The following is a 21,966-nucleotide window of genomic DNA, read 5'->3' on the forward strand; positions in this document are numbered from 1 at the left end:
TATAAGCATAGGGAAATAGATCTATGTACATATATTTATATTTTAAGTATTAAGTTAGCAGATGGACATTGGTCCTCTAAGTAATCTCTCAAAGCAAGAACACTTTGTTATATTAATGTGGCATTCCATGATGCTTACTTTTCTGACATGATTGCTGAAGACAAAATGAGTGTATAAGCAAATATGGTGAAGAAAGCTGATGGTGCTGGGCTATAGCTTCTGGGGTCTTCAAGGCTTGAAGATTAAATAAGCAGCCATCCAGCTGAGAAGCAACAAAGCCCACATGGAAGAAGCACACCAGCCTGTGTGATCATGAGGTGTCGATGGGATCAGGTATCAGGTATCAAAGACGCAGAACAAAAAATCATACCATTGTGAGTGAGGGAGAGTGTGGAGTGGAGACCCAAAGCCCATCTGTAGACAATTGAATATCCCTTACAAAAGAGTCACAAGGAAGAGACAAGCCAGTCATGGTGCAGTATAGCACTGTTGAAACATACAACTTTCCTCTAGTTCTTTAATGCTTCATACCCACCACTATCATGACTCTAATTCTACCTTACAAATCTAGCTAGGCCAGAGGTTGTACACAGGTACACATAAGAGCTAGAAACACAGGGAATTCAGGACAGATAAACCCCTCAGGGACAGTATTGAGACAAGCGATACCAGCAAGTGAAGGAGAAAGTAGGGAGGTAAAAAGAGGGAACCCATCACAATGACCTACATATAACCCCCTCCCAGGGGGAACAGGCAACAGAAAAGTGGGTGAAAGGAGACATCGGTCAGTGTAAGACATGAAAAGATAATAGCAATTATAAATTAATCAAGGGTTCATGATGGAGGGTGGGGGGGAGGAAGGGGAGGGAATGAGGAGCTGATACCAAGGGCTCAGTAAAAAGAAAATGTTTTGAAAATGATGATGGCAACAAATGTACTAATGTGCTTTACACAATGGATGGATGGATTGTGATAAGAGTTGTATGAGTTTTTTTTAAAGAACTAGTAGAAACAAAATATTAAGTCATTTAAAAATGGTTTAGTAAAATTCTGGCAAGTAAATTAGCCTGAGTCCCCAAATATTGATTGATTGATTGTTAGGTGGCATAGAGTCAATTCTGACTCATGAAGACTCTGTATAATGGGCCATTCCTGTGCCTTCCTTGCAGCCACTGTCTATTCATCTTACTGTCTTACTCTTTTTCACTGACCCTCTACTGTTACAAGTTGTTATAAGTTGGGCTGCTAATTGCAAGGTCAATCAGTTCTAAACTACCAGCCACTCGGCTGGAGAAAACAGTCTTCTACTCTGTAAACAGTTACAGTCTCAGAAACCCATAAGGCATTTCTACTCTGTCCAATAGGGTTGCTAAGAGTCGGAAGAGACTTCACACCAGTGAGGGTTTTTTTTTCTCCTTGTTTTAAAAATTTAAAAATCGTTTTATTGGAGTTTCTTACAATTCTTATAACTATCCATAAACCAATTGTATCAAGCATATTTGTACACATGTTGTCATCATTATTTTCTAGACATTTACTTTCTATTGAGCCCTTGGTCTCTGCTCCTCTTTTTACTCCCCTTCCTCCACTCATGACCCATTGATAAATTATAAATTATTATTATTTTCACATCTAACACCGATTACTGTGTCCCTTCCCCTGTGGTTTCTGGTGTTTGTGCCCTGGAGGGTGGTGGTGGTGGTGGTGGTGGTGGTGGTGGTGGTGGTGGTGGTGGTGGTGGTGGTGGTGATGGTGGTGGTGGTGGTGATGTGTCAACCATTGCAATTGGTTCCCCTTTCCTGCCCTCCTTTTCCCAGCTTCCCCCTACCCTTCTGATATTGCTATTTCCATTCCTGTTCTTGAATAACATGTGTCATGAGCTCGTATCTTTTATCTGTACCTGTGCACATGCTCCAGTCTAGCCCACAGTGAAAGGCAGCACTGGGGTCATGATAGTGGGGGGGTGAGGAAGCCTCAAGGAACCAGAGGAATATTGTGTGCTTCATCAGTGCTTTACTTTGACCCTTCCTTTTGACCCCTTTGTGAGGGGATGCCCTACTATCTACAGATGGGCTTTGGGTATCTGCTCCATACCCCCTCATTCTCAACAATATGGTTTTGCTTATTTGTTATGAATCTTCTAGTGCCTTTTACCCTGTCCCAATGACACCTCGTGATCACACAGGCTGGTGTGCTTCTCCCGTTTGGGCTTTTTGCCTCTCTACTAGATGGCCGCTTATTTAACTTCAAGCCTTTAAGACCCCGGACAATATATATTGTGATTGCCAGGCACCATCAGCTTTCTTCACCACATTTGCTTATGCACTCATTTTGTCTTCAGTGATTGTGCCAAGAGGATGAGCATCACAGAATGCCAGTTTAATAGAACAAAATCTTCTTGCATTGAGGGAAGGCTTGAGCAGAGGCCCAAAGTCCATCCACTATCTCAGTGTGTTGCCATATGACTATATGTACATAGGTCAATACCTCTATTTTAATCAATTAATGTATTTACATATATACACACGTATGCTTATACCGCATCCATAGTTTTGCTTCCTAGATCATTCCTCTGTTTCCTTTTACTGTCCTCCTGCCCCACCATCATGCTCGCCCCACCTCTTAGTAATTCCTCTCAGCTAGATTGCTGGATCTCCAAAAACCCCAGGATCTCTACATCCTCCTTGTTGTTGATTTTCATTCCCTAGTTGTTCCCCTGTCTATGGGTTTGTTTGCTCACCTCTCCCTTCCCCCGCCTCTTTCTCCCCCCAAGTCCCTCTGGGACCAACGATCCTGTTACTTTTTCCTCAAACTTGCTTCCTGTGCCTATCCTATATAAGTAGGTTAACCAATATTAACATAGACCAAACAAAAGTTTGGGGAGGAAGGGGGCTATAGAGCGAAACATACATAAGTCCAGGTCTGTCTGCTGACCTTTATGACTATCTCCCGACTGGTCCTGGGGGGCCTCTAAGAGCCGTCCCTCCTAGCCTGAAGTCTATTTTAAGGGTCTGTTTAGGGGCTTTGTGACTTGACTTTGCTGCCATTGCTGATCTATAATGTTCCCTTCTTGGTTTGCCCATTGAGAGGGCTGCCAACCAGAGTAACTCCCTGCTATGTGTCCCCAGTATTGTCCTCTGTCATGGTATGCTCCAGTAAGGGGACAACCTGTCTTGAGGTGTTGTCAGCCCTACAGTCCTCCGGGTGCCTCAGCAGTTCAATGCAGGAACATCATCCTCCTGGATTGGTGTGCTGATATGAGGTCTAGACTCTCCCTTTTTCTTTTTCCTTCTTGGTTTGCTTCCGTGTGGGCATGGTATGCCAGCCCCTCTCCCCAACCTGTAGGTTGAATGTTGTTCTCTGTCGCACATGCTTCTAGGGAAGGGATCAGTTTGGTTCTTATTTGGGGTGGCCCTGTCGCCCAATCTCTGCATGGATTTCTCCACATGGTTACAGTGCCTTCGAGGTTTGGTGTGCTGTGGTGGGGTCTGTGTGCACAATCCCAATTCTGGAGACATAACCAGTACTCTCCTCCTGGATGGGTTAGTGCACTGCTCCCCCATGCCATCATCTCCTTTTTCCCGTGCTTTCCTCCCTCACCCTCCCCCCCCATCCCCTCCTGTACCTTGGAATAACATGCGGCAGTGAGTTTTGAGTTTTTCTACTCAAAGCACGAAGTATTCTTCACAAAACTGTCTCTCCTAACAGTATGTTGAAAGTACATGAGACAAGTCTTGCCATCCTTGCTTCTAAGGGGCACTCTAGAATACTGAAATATACCATGAACTACGTATGTTTGTTAGTCCGGGTAGAATAGAGAAACAAATTCATAGACACTCACATATGTATAAGAAAGAACTTTATATACAAGAGCAATTGAGTACTGAGAAAACATCCCAGCCCAGTCCAGATCAAGTCCATAAGTTCAATATTAGCCCATATGCCCAATACCAATCTATAAAGTCCTCTTCAGAGTCAAAGAACACATGCAATGACACAGAATGCAGGAAGATCATAGGACAGTGGGTTGGAAATCTTGTAGATTCAGTGGCATTGTAAGCATCTCAACACTGGCAGGGGTCTCCATGTGGTTCCTTCATCTTTGAAATTCTTACTGCCTCAGGGTAGATTCTCCACAGGGATGCCTCATAGGGTAAGAGCAGAGAAAGAGAGAGAGTCTCAGTCTTCAAATGGACACCCCAGTATGTAACTACCACAATATGTGTGAAAAAACTGCTATTTTTATATTTTAATGAACATTTTATTATTTTATTAGGGACACATACAACTCTTATCACAATCTATACATACATCAATTGTGTAAAGCACATTTGTGCATTCATTGCCCTCATCATTCTCAAAACATTTGCTCTCCACTTAAGCCCCTGTCACCAGCTTAATGAACATTTGAAACAAGTATCTTAATTGAGTATTGATTGTCTGGTTTTCCTGGATACTCAATCAAGTAATTTCCTTATAAGTGAACACCTGACTACTTATAAAAAGTTAAAATATCACAATACAAAGAGCATTGAATCATTAAATGTATTGAATGATAATCCCTGGCATTCTCTGACTTTCTAGATATAAAAGTTATGTTCTGGTTGCCATCCCATTGAATCCATTGACTCCTAGCTCTACATGACAGAGTAGAATGGCCCAATAGTGTTGTCGTGGCTGTAATCCTCACATAACCACAATCGTGAGGAGTGTGCCGAAGCAGTAGTGTTTTGTTCTGTCACACATCGGACTGTTGTATATCAGAACTGATTCCACGAAACCTAACCATTTTACAGAAAACAGTTCTCCAGTCTTTCACCTATGGAGCCGCTGTGTGGGTTTAAGCCACCAACCTTTTGCTCATCAGTCTTCAGCATGGTTTTAAAAAAATGCATGGTGCTGTTCACTACAGATTTGAAAATAAGCACAAGCAAGCCCATGCTTACTTTGCTATTGGGTGAGCTGACACTGCATACCACACAAGTCAGTGGCTTTAAACAACAGAAATGGATGTTCTCACAGTTCTGGGGTCTGAATGTCCACATCAGCATTTTCCTGACTTCAGATAGTCCTGTGCATTGCGCAGAGCTCTGTGGAATGGTGGTTACACATTGGGCTGCTAACTGCAAGGTCAGCCATCTGAAATCACCAGCTGCTCCAGGACCAAGACAAGGCTTTCTACCCTCCTGAAATGTTACACTCCTGGAAACCCCAGGGGCAGAGCTGTCCAGTCCTACGGGATGGGCGTGAGTCGGAATCAACTTGATGGGACTGAGGGTGTTTTTTTGTTTTGAGGCGTTCCTTGGTTGGTACACACACAGGTCTCACGTGGTGTCTGTCTTTCCATGTGTATGTGTGTGTGATCTGCTCTTTTTATAATTTAGAAGGACTCGGGGTGAGGGCCTAACCTACATTAGCATTAGCTATCAACATAGCAGAGAAAATCCTGCTTCCAAATGATTACACCCACAGGTACAGGAGCTGGAATTCCAATATCTACTTTGGGGGGACATAATTAAACCCATGACAGTCATTGTATGATATCATGCTTAGACAAATCTCTAAAGGACAAAATGGTCTTGGGACCACTCTTTAAATCATGTTTTACACATCTTTTTTCCCCCACTGATTTTAGCTTCTCGATAAAGAAAAGAAAGCCACTCATTTCCTTTGTAGGATATAATGCATGAGAGATTAAATGACCACCCACATTAAAGTCATAAGAAAAATGATTATTAATTTTATACCACATGTGTATGGCAATATACTAAGTGCTTTTTATATTCTACTACATTGAATCTCCATGACAACTTCTGAGAAAAGTACTGTTTTTGTTACCTTTAAAAAATGGGTAAATTGAAGGATTGAACCAGCCGTACAAGTTGGATCCGGCAGTCAGACCACCTTCTCAGGTGTAAAAAAGCCCAAACCTTTATTTTCGTTACGCTGTTACAAGTGATAACATCCTAAATCAAGACAGTGAACGACCTGACTTATTTCCCTTCCCTGGAACTGCAATTGAAGTCTTCGTCTCCGGCGCCACAGTGGTCACGTGCTGGACTGTTGGAAATCGCCAGCTGTCACTCGGGAGAAGGTGAGCCTTTCTACTTCCATAAAGAGGGGCTCTCATGGAGCCCCGCATTGGCAGTCCCACCCTGCCCTACAGGGTCTGCGTGTATCTGAACAGACGCCATGGCAGTGAACTTGGTTTGGAGAAGAGAGCACCTGACTATTAAATGGAAGTTTGAAAAGCAGACGGTCTGATTATCTGGTTGCAGACAGTGTTTGGTGACTGCAGAACCCCCTGAGAAGCACATCAATCCACATATACCTCTGTGGTATGTGGATATAGATCATCTCATGTGTGTTCCAAGTCCATCATTCCAGCTACATATCCCTCTCCCAGCTACATCCTCGCTTCAGACCCTGGAGCTCACTGAAACATTTGCTCCTCTTGAGCCAGTGACCTCCTGATGAATTTTCATGGCATATTGATATAGTTAGTTTATTCTGCCAACATGCCGAAAAAAACACATGTGGGGTTAATTGAAGGGCAGCGGGATAAATGGTTCAGTGAGCCTCACCTTTCTAGTTCTCGGGTCTCTTGCTTTCTGGTGGTTGGACCAGGGTCCAGCTGCCTTAGTCAGTTCCCTGCGTCAGCCTGCAAGACTCACTTCCTGCAAGACATCCTGAGGAGAACCCCAATGCAGCCCTGGGTGCTGGAGCAGCCATGTGGAGGCTCCTACCAGCACTGAGATGCTTACATGCTCACTGACTCAGCTTTCCTCCTGCCGTCGGCATCATTACATGTGTTTTGTGAGATGTAGGAGGACTTTGTGGGTTGGTGTCGGACATATAGGTTAATGTTGGACTCGTGGGATTGCACGGCACTGGGTTGGGATGTTTTCTTGATGTACACTTAACCTTTTTATAAAACTCTCTCTTATACATATGAGTTTCTGTGGATTTTTTTTTCTCTAAAGTACCCAGACTAACACCATATGGTACCTTGGGAGTGGGGTCCTGGAGAAACAAATCATATGATGGAGAGTAGATGTTTGCTTGATCTCTCCCTCGTGGTAGTTTTTCCTCTTTGTCTAGCCAGGGGTCAGATAAAGCCACACTGTTTATTCGGAAGTTTTCTGGAGAAAATATGGGAAGTAGGAAAATAGAAAGTTTGTAAGCCCACTTGCTTTCAGCCATTAAAATGTGTTTAGTTGGGTTTAGGCCATGTCTGAGAAGAAGCCATATGAACTTACCCTGATGCAGCCCTGGGTGCTGGAGCAACCGTGTGGAGACCCCTGACAGCGCTGAGATGCTTACATGTTCACTGACTTGGCTTTCCTCCTGCAGTCGGCATCATTGCATCTGTTTTGTGAGATGGAGGAGGACTTTGTGGACTGGTGTTGGACATATGGGTTAATGTTGGACTTGTGGGCTTGGGCAGCACTGGGCTGCGATATTATCTTGATGTGCACTTAACCTTTATATAAAACTCTCTCTTATACATGAGTTCCTGTGGATTTGTCTCTGTAAAGTACCCAGACCAACACACATATTTCAGTCGATCTGCATCGGTGCCTCTGTGATAACATTCCTGCCTTTCCTGTGAGAGACCTGGGTTTCATTCCTAGCCAATCCCCTTGGAGTCTGACAGTGGAGGTTTGTGTGTTGTTTTTGTTGTTTATGTGTTGTTACAAGGCTGAACAGGTTGCACCAGAGTTTCCAGACTATGGAAGACTAGGAAGAACAATGTGACAATGTATTTCTGGAAAATGAGTCAAGGGTGTGATGTGCATCTGATCATGGGGGTGGCATATGACCATGAAGTTTCATTATACTCTTTCATTCCAATATCAAACCAAAGTGCACAACAATGATGTGGACCATGCCACACATGTGGACTGAAATTTTACTTAGTAAGAGAGGTCAGACAACCCTTACTCTAAGAGCGTGGAAGCCAATCTGGAAACTATGTGATTCACCCACATTCAGACTGAAAAAGCCTCTGAACACGCCCTTTCTGGGTCATGAGTCTTATCCAGTCTAGACACAACAGAGCTCATCTCTAAATCATTTTTTGTTTTGTTTTGCTTTTACAAATCAATTATTAATCATCTAATTTAAGCCTTTGAAGATCAAATGCAAGAACTTGACTTCTTGGTCATCTGCAGACTATGTAATCCCTTCCTTCCCTGAGACGATGAATGTGGAAAACTCTGGCTGCCTAGGACAGAAAAGGGAAGTGCAAGAAACCTTTGTGAATACCTCTGAGTATTTTCCAGTCCCTGACTTAGCATTTACAAATGCATGATCACTTAAAAAGCAGAACTGACTTATGAGGGTGATGGTGGTGATACATATATCTTTAATCATTTTATTGGGGGCTCATACAACTCTTATCACAATCCATATATTCAATCATTGTGTGTCAAGCACATTTGTACATTTGTTGCCCTCATCATTCTCAAAACAATTGCTTTCTACTTGAGCCCTTGGTATCGGCTTCTTATTTTTCCACTCCCTCCCTCATGAGCCCTTGATAATTTATAAATTATTATTATTTTGTCATATCTTACACTGTCTGGCATCTTCCTTCACCCACTTTTCTGTTGTGTGTCCCCCAGGGAGGAGAATATATATAGAATGTTGTAATTGGTTCCCCCTTTCTCCTCCACCTTTCCTCCACCCTCCTGGTATCTCCACTCTCAGCACTGGTCCTAAAGAGTTCATCTGCCCTAGATTCCCTGTGTTTCCGGTTCCTATCTGTACCAGTGTACATCCTCTAGTCTAGCCGGATTTGTAAGGTAGAATTGGGATCATGATAGTTGTGGGGAGAGGGGAAGGAAGCATTTAAGAACTAGAGAAAATTGTATGTTTCTTCATTGCTACACTGCACCCTGTCTGGCTTTTCTCCTACCCTGACCCTTCATAAGGGGATGTCCAGTTGCCTACACATGGGCTTTCAGTCCCCAATCTGCACTCCCCCCACATTCACAATGATATGGGTTTGTTTGTTTTTTATCTTTGATGCCTGATACCTGATCCCTTTGACACCTCATGATCACACAGGCTGGTGTGCTTCTTCCATGTGGGCTTTGTTGCTTCTCAGCTAGATGGCCTTTAAGACCCCAGATTCTATATCTGGGAACCATCATTTTTCTTCACCACATTTGCTTATGAACACATTTGTCCTCGGTGATCATGTTGCGAAGGTGAGCAGATGATACATATTTTAAGTAGGAAAATAAGAGTATTTGAAGCACATTCAAGAACTCTTTTAAATTTACTTGAAGCTCCATAAAAAAATTCCAGAACACTTACATAATGCTCCATCATTTCCTAAATATAGACTATTTTTATAGTTATCTGCTCTATATAGAAAAACAAATTCTGACTCAGAGCGACCGTGTAGGACAGAATAGATACACTCCTGTTAAGTTTCCAAGACTATAACTCTTCACAGGAGACGAAAGCCACATCCTTTCTCCTAAGTAAAGATCACAAGATAGGAAACTCAATTGAGAAGCCCTACTTGATTATGCAAGGTCATTATGAATGGGAATGGATTCAAAAAACACACAAGAACAACATCTGGATAGTGGTAATGTCAAACAGTTTGATGTCAAATGTAGTTGTTCTCATGTTAGAATAGTACATTAAAGTTAGTCATTCTTTTTAAGGTTAAAAACAGGAATGAGTTTATATTATTCTATAAACATGTACTATGTATTAAATATATTAAAATATTTTAAATCACTATTTATTCTCAAAATAATATTGGGACTGCTTAAGTAACTGAATCCTGACCATATTTTAAAAGTACATATCTACTTTTAACCTCAAATACATTTAAGTGTTCATCCATTTAGATAATGCTTAAGTTACCTCCACAAGGGCATTCTTCTTAGAGCCCTTCCTACTAGACTGAACACAAACTTAGTACTTTACAGCCCTCAATGTTCTTTAAAAGTTACCCAAGAGAGCAATGAATGTACAAGTGTGCTTTACACATTGGTGTATGTATGGATTGTGATAAGAGTTGTATGCGCCCTTAATAATAAAATGATTTTTAAAGAACAAAAAGTGAAATTAATAACAAATAAATACAAATCAATTTTTTAAAGTTATCCAAGATCATGTTTTTGGTGGTGCTTCTAGGTGCCATTGATTCCAATTCATAGCAGCCCTTTGTACAACTGAGAGAAACTCTGCTCAGTACTGCGTCACCCTCACCACTCTTCTCTATGTGTGAGCCCATTGCGGCAGCCGCGGGGCAATCGTGCTGTTGAGAGCCTTCTTCTTTACTGCCCCTCTACTCTACCACGATCACGTGACAGCCCTGGCCTGCCACGATGCGCACAGTTACCGGTTGCTCTTGAGTCAGTTCCAACTCATGGCAACCCTGTGTGTGTTCAGAGTAGACTTGTGCACTGTAGAGTTTTTGCTTGTGTCTTGTTCCATTTATGGTTAAGGGATTTATTAGCGAAGTTAATAATTCACCACAAAACAGGATCGGCAAACAATGAGGAGATAGTCATTGGTCTCCTCCGCCAACAGCCAAGTTACCAGTTCTCGGACTCTCAGCCATGTGGTAGGCCAGTCTCTTTCTATTTCTTAGTCTCTCCACCATGTAGTCCCTTGTAGTTGCCTCTGGGGGGCCAGGAAGCCAGCCTGTCTTTCACTTGGTCCCACTGTTCCGTGGTCTCAGACCAGATGAGGACAAGGTACCCCACAATCTCTGGACTGCTCCGCTGTGTGAAAATGCAAACATCAAGGGGAAAAGTGGTGTTTTAATCCCGATACATCTGTGGTACATTTCTGAAAGGTGCTCTGTGGAATACCTGCAGCAGAATCACGTGGGTGAATTGAGCTGAAGAAAGATCTAAAATCCTGAGTCCCACCCCTCAGAAATTCTAATCCAATAGACAGAAATCTGCCTGTTTAATAAACACTGCGGGTGAGTATCAAGCTTGTGAGATGTTGAATGATCCATTTTCTTATGGAGACATTTTATTACCCATACAGAGCACTGAACATTAAGTACTTTAAACCATAAGTTCACAAACTTTGTCAGGTTTCAAGTCACCTGCAGCGCTCTAGTTGTACGTCATCCAATTAAGTCTAACTCGCGGCCACCCTGTAGAACAGAGTAGAGCTGCCCTATGGCTCTCTCAAAGTACGCAGACTCTTTCTCCTGGTGGGTTCAGACTCGGACCTTTCATTTAGGAGTCAAGTGCGCACCTCAGATCACCTGTAGGGCTTTTGAACCTGGGCCCTGCGTGTAGCACCTTACCGTGAGGGCTGAGAATGCATCACTCTTTCGAGTTCTCCGGTGATGCTATTGCTGCTGCTCTCAGAGCCACACTCTGCAAACCACTGCTCTCTAGATACTCCACGCAAATACTATTCAAAAAGGTTTTCACAAGTGTCATATAAAAGGGGTTAAATAAACTTTTAAAAAGTAACGTAAAGGCATTTCTTTGAGTGCACAGTTCTTGTTCCATCATCCTAGGATGAATTATTGACTGCCCAGTGAGATTCTCCGATGCAGAATTCACCAAACATACGTTATTAGGGAACTCTCTTGTCACATAGAATCCTTGGAAACCATTTAACAAGGTTTGAGAAAGGATCATGGGAAGCTGCACACCCAAAGAGCTTGTATCTTCCTTCTTCCTATCTGTGCCTCATCCCTTGCTCCTTGATGACATGGCCTAGGGGTGACAGCTGACCTCCTCTGACTACTCAACGGAGGAGACTCAGAGGCCCCATAAACTGAAGGCCAGTTGCCGCCAGGCCGAGGGCAGACCTGCCACCACACGTCATCCATCTGACCCTATTCTGACACGACCCTTCCCCCCAGACAGTATACTTCTCTGCAGGGCTTGATTATTTATTGCAATCTCCACAGAGAACTTACAGCCAATACTTTTCAATAGTGTGGTGCTAATTGGGGAAGCTAATGGGTTATCAAACATTAAGGATGCAGTTCTTTTCTCTGCCACATCTCTTGTCAGCCATGCTGGCAGCGTGCTCTCTCTCTGGTCCCAGTCTCTCTGCCCTGGGATACCTTGGTCTCTGCTTTTTCAATGGACCAACAAGCCCACTGCTATGTCACATGGTCTTGGTGCTGTTCCTCTACTCTGTCTCGTGATCTGTGCTGTAGCCTCTGCTACGTCATCACTTAAGAAGAGCTAACTTATGCAACTTTACTTCACGACACTTCCTGACGTGAACTCCAGGGGAAGCTAACCACCCTCGAAATGAGTGACGCACCATCCGGAATTCTATTCGGTGTGCCCAACCTACTTTCCCAAAGAACTAAACTGGACAAATCAAATCATGTGATGGCTTTTGATATACTTTACATGCTTTATGAGAGCTAGTATAAATTAAAGTTACCTTAGGAGTCACTGATATATGCAAACACATTCCTAAATGCATTTCCTACCATACTGTCATAAGAAAACAAACTATGTGCATAAATAAACATAATATGCAAAGTCAATAAAGTTTGGACAGCCTGAGGGTCACGAATTGTCAGCCCTGGACAGTTTTGCTTTCAAAAAGAGAGAGAAAGAGATTTCCCTTCTGATAGTCAGACTTTTTTTTCTATTACTAATTCTAGCTGTCCACTAACGTACAAGATCAGGACTAGTAGACTTGAACAAATTTCAGAACAGTGTTTAAAAACTTTCTCTAAGGGTCCTTTAGGGGACTTGTGCTTATTATACACAGGCCTATACTAGCCAGATAAGTCCGAATTTCAGTGCAGAACCCTGGAAATCTGTACTTTTGACAAATGTCTGTCAAGGGAAGGCAGCCCCTAACACATCATTACGGGTCCGATAGTCGCAATTGTACAGCAATAATAAGTAAAGATCATAGTAAAGTTATAGAGAGCATGAGAGATAGAAGAGAAGTATTGAAATAAATGGAGTCAGACACAATTTATGGTAGCATGCTCACCCCCACTTGGTGGTCCACGTGGAGGGAGAGAGAGATTTTAATGCTAGCCCAGGCTTTTATCTTCTCTGGGGACATGCAAGCCCCCTAATTACAGGTGAGGACATACATCACAGGAAGGGGTTGTCTTATAGGTAATACGGTAATGAGAGGGGGTGGTCTAGGGACATACATGCAATAGGAAGAGGAGGGATTGGGGGTATACATGTGACAAGATGGGCAGATCCTAGATTCAAGATGGCAGCCTTGCCTTAGTCATCCTTGGGCGGGTTTGACCTCTCTGGGGTCTCCTACAAGGAAACAGACAACTACTATCCTTATCAGAAGGGACTGGTACCTACTTGTGGTGGGATAAACAGTGGTGTCTGCTTGCTCTAGATGGCTGATAGCTCTTAGGGAGAATGACCCCTGATCTATTCCTGATGACCTCCAAGTGTATGGTCATTCGCAAGCAGCTATTTGGCATATATTTGGGGGAGACAGCTTGGGAGAAATCCTTCTGTATCCCACAAGTGTCCAGTTCCCAGATTTCACTTTAGTATAAGAGGGAGTAACTTTTCTGCAGAGTGCTTTTGTGGGAAGGATGCCATTCAGTCATCCAAGCAGTAAATAATATATTAATCTCATGCAGTATGCAAGGCAATTTTTTCTTCAATACATCATTGCCTCATTTTTAGCTAAAAAATTATTTTTAGTATAAATACAGTTATGATTGATGCTAGTCATACAACACTACAAATATGTGTCAGAAGCCATTTTCCCTAACACATTATTCTCTTAGGACAGGGCTCTTTAAACTAAACTATGTTGCCAGATGAAAACTCAAGAGAATCCAATTTAAGATAAATAATAAGGTAAAATTATATGAAAGCAGTCTGGCCGCTGCTCTTTAAAATGTGAGTGATTTTGTAAGGTCTCTCTCTCCTGGGCATAAATTCCAACCTTGGTCCTTGGCTCCGCGTGAGAAAGAATTCACGCCGAAGCCGGGCTAGTGATCCAAGTGAATTTAATGAGAGTTACAAGAAGCTTCAGGTTTTACGCGGGACCCATAGAATTCCTTTGACCATGCGACCTGGCAGAGACTGCTCAGGGTCACGCAAAGATCTCTCTCCCAAGTTTTCCTCCGAAAAAGGCCAGACAAAACCCTCTCCCTCTCCGTTCCTCCTTTTCAAGGATTCCCGGAGGAAGCGTGGTGAACGACCCCAGGTCGATCCCATTGACTGAATTGCAATCACCTGGCCCAGGTGGGCTGATCCAGGTGTAAGGCCCATCCGTGCCCACCGGCGGGAAAATCCAGCTTTGTCCTATGCTGGCTCTCCTGCGCATGCGTCAATGGACTTCCCAATCCCTAGGCTAAGCTACCTAACAATTTTAAGATATAAAAACACATATACATACTAAAAACTGTGTGGTTGAAAAAGCTGACTTTCCAGTTTGGCAATTTTGGCTACATATCTTGTGCTCTAAATGTATTCGTGCCTTATGGTGGGAGGGAGTGGGAGGAAGAAAATGTTTTGGGGAAAGTGCAAAAGAAAATAAAAACCAATTACTAAAAAGCCTGATTTTTTTTTTGCTTTTTATAACCCAACTATATGCTGTGACTGAAGGAAATTTAAGCAGAGCTAAAATTCTGCTGTTCTAAATTTTGAATTAATCATAAAATGTATGTGTTATGCCCTAACACATTACTATTTTTAAAGTATTGACTGCCATCCTGATATCCTGGAGCCCTGGTGGTGTAGTAGTTAAGTGTCAGGCTGTGATCCATATGGTCGGTAGTTCAAAACCACCAGGTGCTCCTTGGTAGTAAGACAGGACTTTCTACTCCTGTTAAAGGGTTACAGTATCGGAAACTCACAGGGTCAGTTCTACCCTTGCCTATCGGCCCCTATGAGTTGGAATTGACTCGATGGCAGTGAGAGTTTTGTAGAGGGTCAGCCTTAAAATGGGAGAAGGCAAGAGAGCAAAGGTGAAGGACAAAAGATTAGAAAAGAACACAAGGGCACCGCACTGTTAAGAGCAGAGATGCAGCACATTGACATAGATTGTGTGTAAACCATTCGCTAAATAGCCTGCTGAAGATCGGGGTGCAGAAAATCAGCATCTTCCCACCGTCACTGAGCTCCTTGTGGCATGACGTAGGAATGCTGCTCACAAAACACAGCCCGCCTGGGGTTCTGGAGTGCTGACATCTCACCTAGTTTGCATCCCTGTGGCCTGAGGTAAAGGTAGATGTACCCCTAACTCGGCATAAACATGTGGCGTGCACCTGCTCCCAGGAGGTCAAATAAGGCCCTGTCAATGGCTAGATTAAGTTCTCTAAACTATGGAAAACACGTTTCTCTCTCTCTCTCTCTCTCTCTCTCTCTCTCTCTCTCTCTCTCTCTCTCTCTCTCTCTCTCTCTCTCTCTCTCTCTCTCTCTCTCTCTCTCTTACTGATAGGCAATGTTTGTATTACATTAAGTAAAAGAACTTAAAAATTCATCTGGCAGGTTAAAGGAGACTGTGACTTTATCGTATGCACTAGAATACTGCTGACTGGCTCAAAGTGAGGAAAGGGACTGAACTGTGCATACATTCCTGCCGGTGTGTTGGCTGTGGAAATCTGCAGAGACAACACCAGCAAAGAATAATACAGTCTACCTACTGAAAAACTCCTGCCATCGAATCAATTATGGCTCCGTGCAGTCTATGCAGGAGAGATTCAGAGTGGAGCATCTTTTTTTTTTGGGGGGGGGGAGTGATTTTGTTTTGGTTTGGTTGGTTTGTTCTTTAATCGTTTTATTAGGGGTTCATACAACTCTTATCACAATCCATACATACATCAATTGTGTGAAGCACATCTGTACATTCATTGCCCTCATCATTCTCAACACATTTGCTCTCCACTTAAGTCCCTGGCATCAGCTCCTCATTTTCCCCTACCCACCCCCCCCCCGGCTCCCCTCTCCCTCATGAGCCCTTTATAATTTATAGACTATTATTTTGTCATATCTTGCAATCCTTGATCTTCATCAGCAACTGTGTCTAACTCCTCCTCACGTTCAACAAGCATTTAAGCATGGCAATACAATGTTTGTGCTTTTGTATCTGAGTCTCTCCACTCAGCATCATGTTTTCAAGGTGTGTCCATGCCATAGAATGTCCCAGAACTTCATTTCTCTCTAAGGTTAAATAATATTCCTTTGTAGGTTCATGTTGTTAGTCTACTCTGACTCACAGTGACCTTAAATATAACTGAATAGAATGTTGCCTGGTCCTATGCCATCTTCAAAATCATTGGTATGTGTCTTAGACTGGCCTCTCTAGAGAAGCAAAGCCAATAAAGTGTATATAGAGCGGGAGAGAGAGAGATTGTCCTCAAGGAGCTGCCTCATGCTCTTGTAGAGGTTGGCAAGTCCCAAGTATGTAAGTTAGCATCAAGTGGAAGGCTATGCCAGACTTATATAACTGCAGGGGCTGACACATCCCAGGCAGAGAAGTAAGATAGCAGTCTCACAGGCTACCGAGGCTGATCCCAAGAATCTGATGTCAAAATGTGATGAGCTAGAATGAGCGAGCTATGCCTGAACATCCATATATATTGGATGTAGGCAATACTGCCGTAAGAACTCCCCTTACAAATCGGATCACATCATGAAGAATGATCACATCATTTAATAGCTGCCAAACCGCTGAGAATCACAGTGACAGCCAGGTTGACACACAGGTTTAACCATACCCACAGGTTTGACACACAATTGTCACACAATTGACACACCGGTTTAACCATACCCACACGCTTCAGTCTAGCCACAAGGTTGACACACAGGTTTAACCATACCCACACCCTCAGTCTAACCACAAGGTGAGCAGTTGGAAACCACCAGCAGCCTTATGGGAGAAAGAGGAGGCTTTCTGCTCCTGTAAAGGTTTACAATCAATGGCACTGAATTATACATGTAGAAGTTGTTTAATTGGAGAATGTTTTGTTGTGTATATTTTGCCACAATAAAAAATTACATAAATAAAATAATTTTAATACATTCTATAAAACCTGAAGAAGAAAAATTACAGTCTCAGAAATCCTAAAGGGCAGTTTTCTACTCTGCCCTTTAGGGTTGTTATGAATTGGAATTGCCTCAATGGTATGAGTTTGGGTCTCTGTTTGTTTGTTTTTAGTATACTAGTATACTTTTCTGTTAAAATAGGGAAATCAATATCCTTCACAGAACTCTCCCCTCATGAATCTAAAGACATGAATCTATCTGTTAAAGTAAGAATTTGAGGGGACAAAAATCAACAAATCATCCAAAACAATGAAGGAAGGAAATCTCGGGCCACAAACTACAAACCCTGATAGGCAAGGAAACACATGATGATTCTGGAGCCCAGTAGAGCAGAACATCTTGTAAGACGTCTGGCGCTATCGCCAGAACCTTGATGGATGCAGGAAAAAATGTCAAATGTGTCCCTGACATCCTTGAAGCAGGATCACAAAAGTGGAAACTTATATGCGCTCAGAAAAAAAAAAAGGCCTTGCTTTGGTGAGCTTCTTTCTGAGCTCCTAAAATTAATCCAATGTCCTTCCATATAGAAATAACATTTTATTCGAGTAATTCAAATTATCCATATACTTATTTGCTGTTTAGCAAAACAGAAAGCATTCCATGAGAGTTATCAGAGGGATCAGATACTTAGAAGAGGTGAAAGAGTGGGAGTGAGCAGGGTCTCCATTCGAGCTATTGAGTCCAAGAGCCCACCACCGCCACTTAGCTCTGGAAATTGAGACAACTGTTGCTGCCCCTATTGCCAATTCTTCATGTTTCATTCACAACTGCCTCTTGATACCTACCTGAAATACGAAGTTCCTCTCTACCACTGCGCCTGTGGCTTCTTAACATTTCTATCACTCTTTTAGACAGGGCAGCAGAAAAGTGGCCTCTACCTCTCATCCACCAACCAAAACACATGAGTGTTTCCAGATTCTGAGTATAAAAAAAAGACACTAGAATCGGCTGTCTCGGCGGTGACGTCTCTTGTACATGCGTTATTAAGTGCCTTCCTGGGGTCTCATGGACTAGTCGGTGCTTGGTAAAATTCAGCTCTCACCTTCTGAACTGGGATATTGCTATACTACTTTTCTCCTTTCGTTAATTTTTAAATCCTCTTTAATAATAAAAAAAATCTTTGAAACAGATGAGAAATTCTGAAGGAGGGGTAGTGTTATAAATACAATATTTAAATAATATTCTTGGCAATATTTCATCTTTTAGTTGGACTTCAAAAGGAATTCGATTTTACAAGTATGTATATATTTACATTGAATTACCTTTCCTTTCCCAAATGTATCAGCATGGAGGAGTAATAAGCAGAAGAAAAATAAGAAAATAGCTAGAGAAGGGAGGGAAATTGCACGAATTATGCTTTATCGGGTATGAGCAGACTCCAACAAGGTTATCCTTCTGCTGTGGGCAAATTGACATTTAGAGAGACCATCCCACAATCCAGAGGCTTTAGTAGTAGTAGCAAATTGACACAGGGGAGGATAACGGGGTCTAATTAGGAAATGTTGGCTTTGAAGTCCCTGTAAGAAGCTGAATTCACATTACATGATAGAAAAGTGTGCATCGGAGGGATAATCAGGAAATACGTAGAGAGTGCAGGCACGGGTATAGTTAGTCAGTGTCTCCAAATCCATGCATCTGAACTCAAGTTTCAGATAGAGATGATATATGCATGGCCATACATATAAAGCCAACGCTAGATTGCATTTGCTAGTAACTTCCAGAAATAGCGTGAACATGTATCATTTCACCATCCATTTAAATACATACACAGCCTTAAATAGACCTAGCAGCGCTCTGAACACTTTAATACTCCCAGCGAGGATCACATTCAGACCTGCCCCCCTGTGGGAACTACTTCCAAAGAAGCTGATCCTACGTACCCATTTACTCGTCCATTCTATTAACTGATTCCATTCATGGTTATACCATTTTATCACATTTTTGGTGAAAGTTTACCCAGGAAATGAGGTTTCCACTTAAAATTTCCTAAACAAGTGGTTGAGTGCCATTGGTTACACGTTTTACAATGTGTCCACATTCTCATTATTTTCATTCTAATTGCTCCATTGCCAGTCACCACTTTCCCTCCCTCCCACCTTCTCTTTGCATCCGTGTTCATGTGAATGTTGACCATTTGGTCTCCTGTAGGTGAGTTTTCCAAGGAGCACAATAGACACGGGTGATAGTCTTTAGTGTATGAGCCAAAGGGACTGGCCTAAGAAGTCCTTTCAGTTCAAACTTTAAAGAGTGCCTCAGGAAGATCGTCTTAGGACCCTCTGGTCTATATCCTTTTGAACTGCTAAATAAGGTATGTTGGAGGCATAGCTTCAAAACATTGAGGACTAAGGTGCACCTAACCCAAGCCTGGTCCTTCCCATAGTTCATACACATGTGAAAGTTGAGCACTGAAACGGAAGACCAAAGAAGGGTGGATATATTTTAATCGTGGAGTTGGAGAACAATATTGAAAATACCATTAACTGCTAAAAAAGACAAACTGACCGGTCTTGAAACAAGTATAGCCAGAGTGCTTCTAGAGCCAAGGGTGACAAGACTCTGTCGTACACACTTTGGACACATTGTCAGAAGAGACCAGTCCCTGGAGAAGGACATCGTGCTTGGTAAAGGAGAAGCAGCTGGAAGGAGGAAGGAGCTCCATGAGATGGATGGACATCATGGCTGCAACCATGAGGGCAAACATAGGAACCATTGTAAGGCGGGCACAGGACCACGCAGTGTTTGGTTCTGTTGTGCATACGGTCACTATGGACTGGAACTGACTGGATGGTGCCTAACAACCATACATCGTATGTGTTTCTCCCTTCCATTCATCATCCATCTAATTCAGCCCTGATCAGAGCAGTGGATGGCGGTAGTTCAGCATGATCTAGATCTCATCTCAGCCCATCATTCCAACAGGCTTTCAGTCTTGCACAACATATTTTTCTGAGTCTTTGCTCTCTGTCTTTGTCTCTTGCCTCGGGAGTAGAGACCAATAATAATATCGTAGGTGGCTGTACACTAGCTTTTAGGAGTTCAAAGACTACTCACCAAATTAGGGATGTAGAACATAAAACACACCTCTGCCATAAAGTCACTTCTAACTCATAGCAGTCAGAAGTCAGGAACTCTTTGGGTTCCTGAGGTTGTAAATAGCACCTTTCTCCTGAAGAACAGCTCGTGGTTTTGAACCACCAACCCTGAGGTTAGCGGTCTCATGCTTACCTAGCAACACTACCGGCATTCATTAGATATAGAAAATAACTTTTATGAATTGTGAAGGTAAGTCCAAAAGTACTGCTATAAAATTTTAGAGATGTGTATTCCACAAAAAATGTCATGCTTTAACTGATGTCATGTACTTTAGTATGTCTATAGTTCTGTTTCTCAAAGTGTGTTCCAAATTCTATGTACTGAAAAAAATTGTTAGAAACCATAGGGATCCCCATTCTATGTTTATGAAATCAGAGTCTCTAGGTAGAGAATTCAGTAATTCGTGTTTGTGACAAGGGCTCAGGTGATTTTTCTCTTTGTGAGTTTGCGGATCACTGGTTCCTTTTCCAGTCAAGGTTCTAGTTTCACCCTACCATCAGAGTGTTTCTTTTCATTTTCTGTTATCATGTTTTTTATTTCAGGAGACAACAACGGATGGTCTGAGCAATTTGACAAATATTTTGCAAAGGTCTACATGGTTCATTCCACAGAGGAAAACCTATTTGACTGTTGTGAGTAACCAGAGACATGAGCTACCTTGTCCAGGAGGTCATATTAGGCACCAAAGTTTTGGACGTTTAATTCCATTTTTTTAAAGATTATTATAGCTTTCTAGTTGCAAATCTCAGTAATGATGAGAACCATTACATAGCATAGGAATTTTTTTAAACATTTTATTAGGGGCTCATACAACTCTTATCAAAATCCATACATATACATACATCAATTGAACAAAGCACATCTGTACATTCTTTGCCCTCATCATTTTCAAAGCATTTGCTCTCCACTTAAGCCCTTTGCATCAGGTCCTCTTTTTTTCTTCCCCTCCCCACCCCCCCAAGGAATTTTATTTTTAAACGACTTAGAGACTGACAGTGTCAAAGAAACAAGTCACTCAAGTCTTCCTGTGAACAAAATGACTCCATGTCAGTCAGTCAAGGTAGCTGTATTGATCCCCATTTGCACAGTTCACTACCAATCTTATAAACTCTGATGTAAAGAAAACTGCCAAAATAGAAGCCTGGAGAAACTTTAACTTTTAATGATTTCAGCTCTTAATATTTCCAAAGGAAACTCCTCAGGGAACTGAGCTGTATTTTGAGAACCACAAAAGCCTTGTTGATTATAACCTGCTGTCCCTAGGCATACAGCTGCAACTTAATTTTTAAATAACTGATGGGGCTTGGCTGGGGGAGATTTGTAAAGCAGAATCTGTGTGTTAACTCTATACTATTTTGAAAGCTGTGAAAAGGAACTTCTTTTAAATGAATTTGACCTATTACTATAAAATACTCAAGAATGAATCAGTGCCCTGGCCTTAAATTTTGGATTCTAGCTGCTCAAACTCTTGTTTAAAAGCAGGAAGTAGGGGGAGGAAACATTACTCTATGCTTTCCTACTATAAAGCCCAGCTTTTTTGTGTTTTTTGTAAATTTTTTGTCCTTACTATATAAATGAGATTTTTAATAAGTGAAACTATTAATAATCCCCAGTTTGAGGAAATAATACATACTTCTCATGTGAGTCTCTGCTTTACCTATCGCGGAGATCCTGGTGATCAGATTATGTGATCATTGAAGAGTCAAAAGCTCTTGAGGAAAACAAGGTTAGCTGATATCATTTAACTGCTAATGTAAAGTTTAAAAATGAAATGGATTAAGATGCATTCTCTCAAAAAGTAGTCTTTATTTCCTTTTTTAGTATATATCATGTTCGGTTTATTTCTAAAATATTA

At 42.1% G+C, this 21,966-nt stretch overlaps 1 protein-coding gene across 1 annotated transcript in view; it reads left to right on the plus strand.

The window, feature by feature from the left end:
- RXFP1 (relaxin family peptide receptor 1) overlaps positions 1-21,966 on the plus strand; it is a 157,124-nt gene that overhangs the window by 77,506 nt on the left and 57,652 nt on the right. Inside the window, 1 exon segment of the mRNA XM_075544691.1 lies at positions 20,654-20,743. Within this exon segment, the coding sequence (XP_075400806.1) occupies positions 20,654-20,743 (90 nt within the window).

Source organism: Tenrec ecaudatus, chromosome 3, assembly GCF_050624435.1.
Source record: "Tenrec ecaudatus isolate mTenEca1 chromosome 3, mTenEca1.hap1, whole genome shotgun sequence".
NCBI lineage: Eukaryota > Metazoa > Chordata > Mammalia > Afrosoricida > Tenrecidae > Tenrec > Tenrec ecaudatus.